Source organism: Amphibalanus amphitrite, unplaced genomic scaffold (assembly GCF_019059575.1).
Source record: "Amphibalanus amphitrite isolate SeventyFive unplaced genomic scaffold, NRLGWU_Aamphi_draft 000829F_arrow, whole genome shotgun sequence".
NCBI lineage: Eukaryota > Metazoa > Arthropoda > Thecostraca > Balanomorpha > Balanidae > Amphibalanus > Amphibalanus amphitrite.
The window spans coordinates 197,327-200,032 of NW_024882323.1; the positions used below are offsets into that span (position 1 = coordinate 197,327).

The following is a 2,706-nucleotide window of genomic DNA, read 5'->3' on the forward strand; positions in this document are numbered from 1 at the left end:
TGTTGCTGCTGGTGTATTCGAAGCACAGATACACGAAGAAACTTCTATTATCCAAGACATCAATCACAGTACTAGGTACTCTTCGATTCTCTTCTGCTGATTAAACACAAAGGAACAAGCGCTTGGCGCCACAACACTATAGGACGTAAGCTGAAAAACATAGACGCATTCCGATCTCCTAATACATTAAGGACGACATAAATAGTATAAATATTTTCCTAACGAAGTTATTCAGCAAATCGACTCTGCTCGACGCACACACAGTTCACACATGGTCAATTTGCAGGGATAAGTTGGCTTGTATCAAAAGTCATATCATTGGAGGCGGGATTCCATTGACAATTGGTGATTCGTTGGTTCATTGATTCAACTGATTCACTGATAACTAGAAGACCCATATGTGGAGGAGGTCGGCGGATGGTGGGCGACGCCGTAGTACTTCACATCGGCGTTGTAGCCTGAATCGCCATCCACCCAGTAGTTAACCACCTGGGTTCGGCCGTCCGGGAGCACGGTGGAGTAGGAGCCATCAGTACGGTCGCCGAGGCGGCTCTCCGATTTGGTGTTGTCTACACCAGAGTACGGGTCCTGGACACCGTAGGCATAGCTGTAGTCGGGAATGGAGTAGTAGCTTCCCGATCCACCGTACGAGCTTCCACCACCTCCTAGGATACTTCCGGAGCTGCCATAACCGAGAGATCCTCCATATCCACCCAGGGATCCGCTAAAACCACCCAGGGACCCTCCAAAGCCACCCAAGGATCCTCTAAAGCCACCCAGGGACCTTCCATATCCACCCAGGGACCTTCCATATCCACCCAGGGACCTACCATATCCACCCAGGGACCTACCATATCCACCCAGGGAGCTACTGAAGCCTCCAAGAGACCCACCGAGTCCAAAGGCCCCGCGAAAGCCCCCGAGGGATGAACCGTATCCAAGGGATCCGTACCTGCCAAAGGAGCTTCCGTAACCACCCAGGCTACGGCGGCCAAATCCACCTCGGATCCCACCACCCAAGGATCCACGTCCGTACCCTCCAAGGCGTCCGAATCCGGCTGATCCGAACCTAGACCCACGCCTGAATCCACCGCGTCGTCCCAAGCCGCCTAGCCCACGAAAAAGTCCGTAACCACTCAGGGACCTACCAAATCCGCCCAGGGAGCTACCAATTCCACCAAGGGAACTACCAATTCCACCAAAGGAGCTTCCATATCCTCCGAAAGATCCGCGGTGACCGCGAAGAGAGCTACCGTACCCCCCAAAGGAGCTGTGGTACAGGTTGCTGGTTGGGTAGCTGTACCGATAGTTGTACGTCGGGTAAGAGTAGTAGCTGTAATCAGGATAGTAGTGGTTGAAGTTGTTGATCTGCCGATGGTAGATGTTACTGTAGTAGGGTCTGCGGTTGTATCCTCGGAAGATGTTGTAGGTAGGATATTGGTAAGAATAATGGTGATAAGATGGGTTGTAGGAGTGGTAGTAGCTGGGGTAGGAGTAGTAGTGATGGTACGGATAGTAGCAAGAGCTGTGTCCGTATACGCTTCCGAAGCCCGATCCAAACCTGCAGGCACCGCTGAAGAACCTGCCGGCACCGAATCCAGCACCGCGTCCACGCAGGCCAGCACCTCCAGTGAAGAAGGAGCTTCCTCCGGCAAAACTAGCCCCGCCGAAGGGCCGCGGTCCAGCGATACTAACTGGCCTAGAGAGGAAGCTGTCCAGTGCGCCCCTGCCGGCGAAGTTCGGGGTAGGACCTCTTGCTATGAAGTTGCCTCCTCCGAAGCCGGCCCCTCCGAAGGCGCCGCCGCTGACGAAGTTAGCTCCTCCAAAACTGGTTGCTCCGAAGCCTGCGCCGCCGCCACCGCCCACGAAAGTAGGTCCAGCGCCTCCGGAGAAACTGGAGACAGCTCCAGCTCCTGCGAACGCTCCCGCAGAGACTCCGCCGCCTCCAACTGCCAGCGACGCGCCTGGTCCGGACGACACAGCACCTCCGCCAAAGTCAAATCCACCTCCTGAGAAGCCGGTGTCCGCAAAGCCGGCGCCTCCAGAGAAGGACGAAAAGTCTCCTCCGCCGACCGATCCGCCGGAGAAGCCGGAGTCGAAGCCTCCTCCCAAGTCGAAGGAGCCTCCAGTGGCACCTATGTCGCCGAAGTCACCTCCGACCACGTCGAAACCGCCACTGAAGTCGAAGCCGCCGCCTCCGCCTCCCCCGCCGCTGCAGTCGTCATCATCGCAGTCGTCGGCGCGAACAGTCGCTGCCAGAGCGACGAGCAGCAGCAGCAGCAGCGACAGCTGAAATAGAACAGGAAGGGGAGTTATGTATCTGTGAATTTCAGCAGTCAGACAGCGATTTTTATATATCCGGATATAGGCGTAGAACACAAAACTCCTAATTGGAGCCACAAATTTGAGTTTTCTATTTCAAATAATAAAAATGAAGTACTTGAAAAGTCCCTTTGATCAAAAGAAGGTTCTCTAAACTATGTGAATGACTGATGAAGAGCTCGATTCGTGGCCCAATTGCTGCAAGTGAAACGCTATCAATGAGACCGGTGGACGTCAGAGTCCCCGGCTCCGCACTGAATCAACCGAGAAGTAATGCTTGATCTCGCTGCTGAACTCTCAACTGTCTGTCTTACCTTCATGTCTGCTGTGCAGTGGAGCTCCTGTTGAGGTCTGCTGGCTGCAGCTGAGAGTTCGTCGACTTTA

General features: G+C 54.4%; 1 protein-coding gene across 1 annotated transcript; it reads right to left on the reverse strand.

Annotated features, from left to right (window-relative positions):
• Window positions 1–2,706, reverse strand: LOC122366771 (glycine-rich cell wall structural protein-like). Its single transcript, XM_043339335.1, has 2 exons — window positions 2,637–2,706; window positions 1–2,289 (listed from the first exon to the last, which is right to left on the reverse strand). The coding sequence occupies exons 1-2, from the start codon at window positions 2,640–2,642 to the stop codon at window positions 376–378; spliced, it is 1,920 nt and encodes a 639-aa protein (XP_043195270.1). The 5' UTR covers window positions 2,643–2,706; the 3' UTR covers window positions 1–375.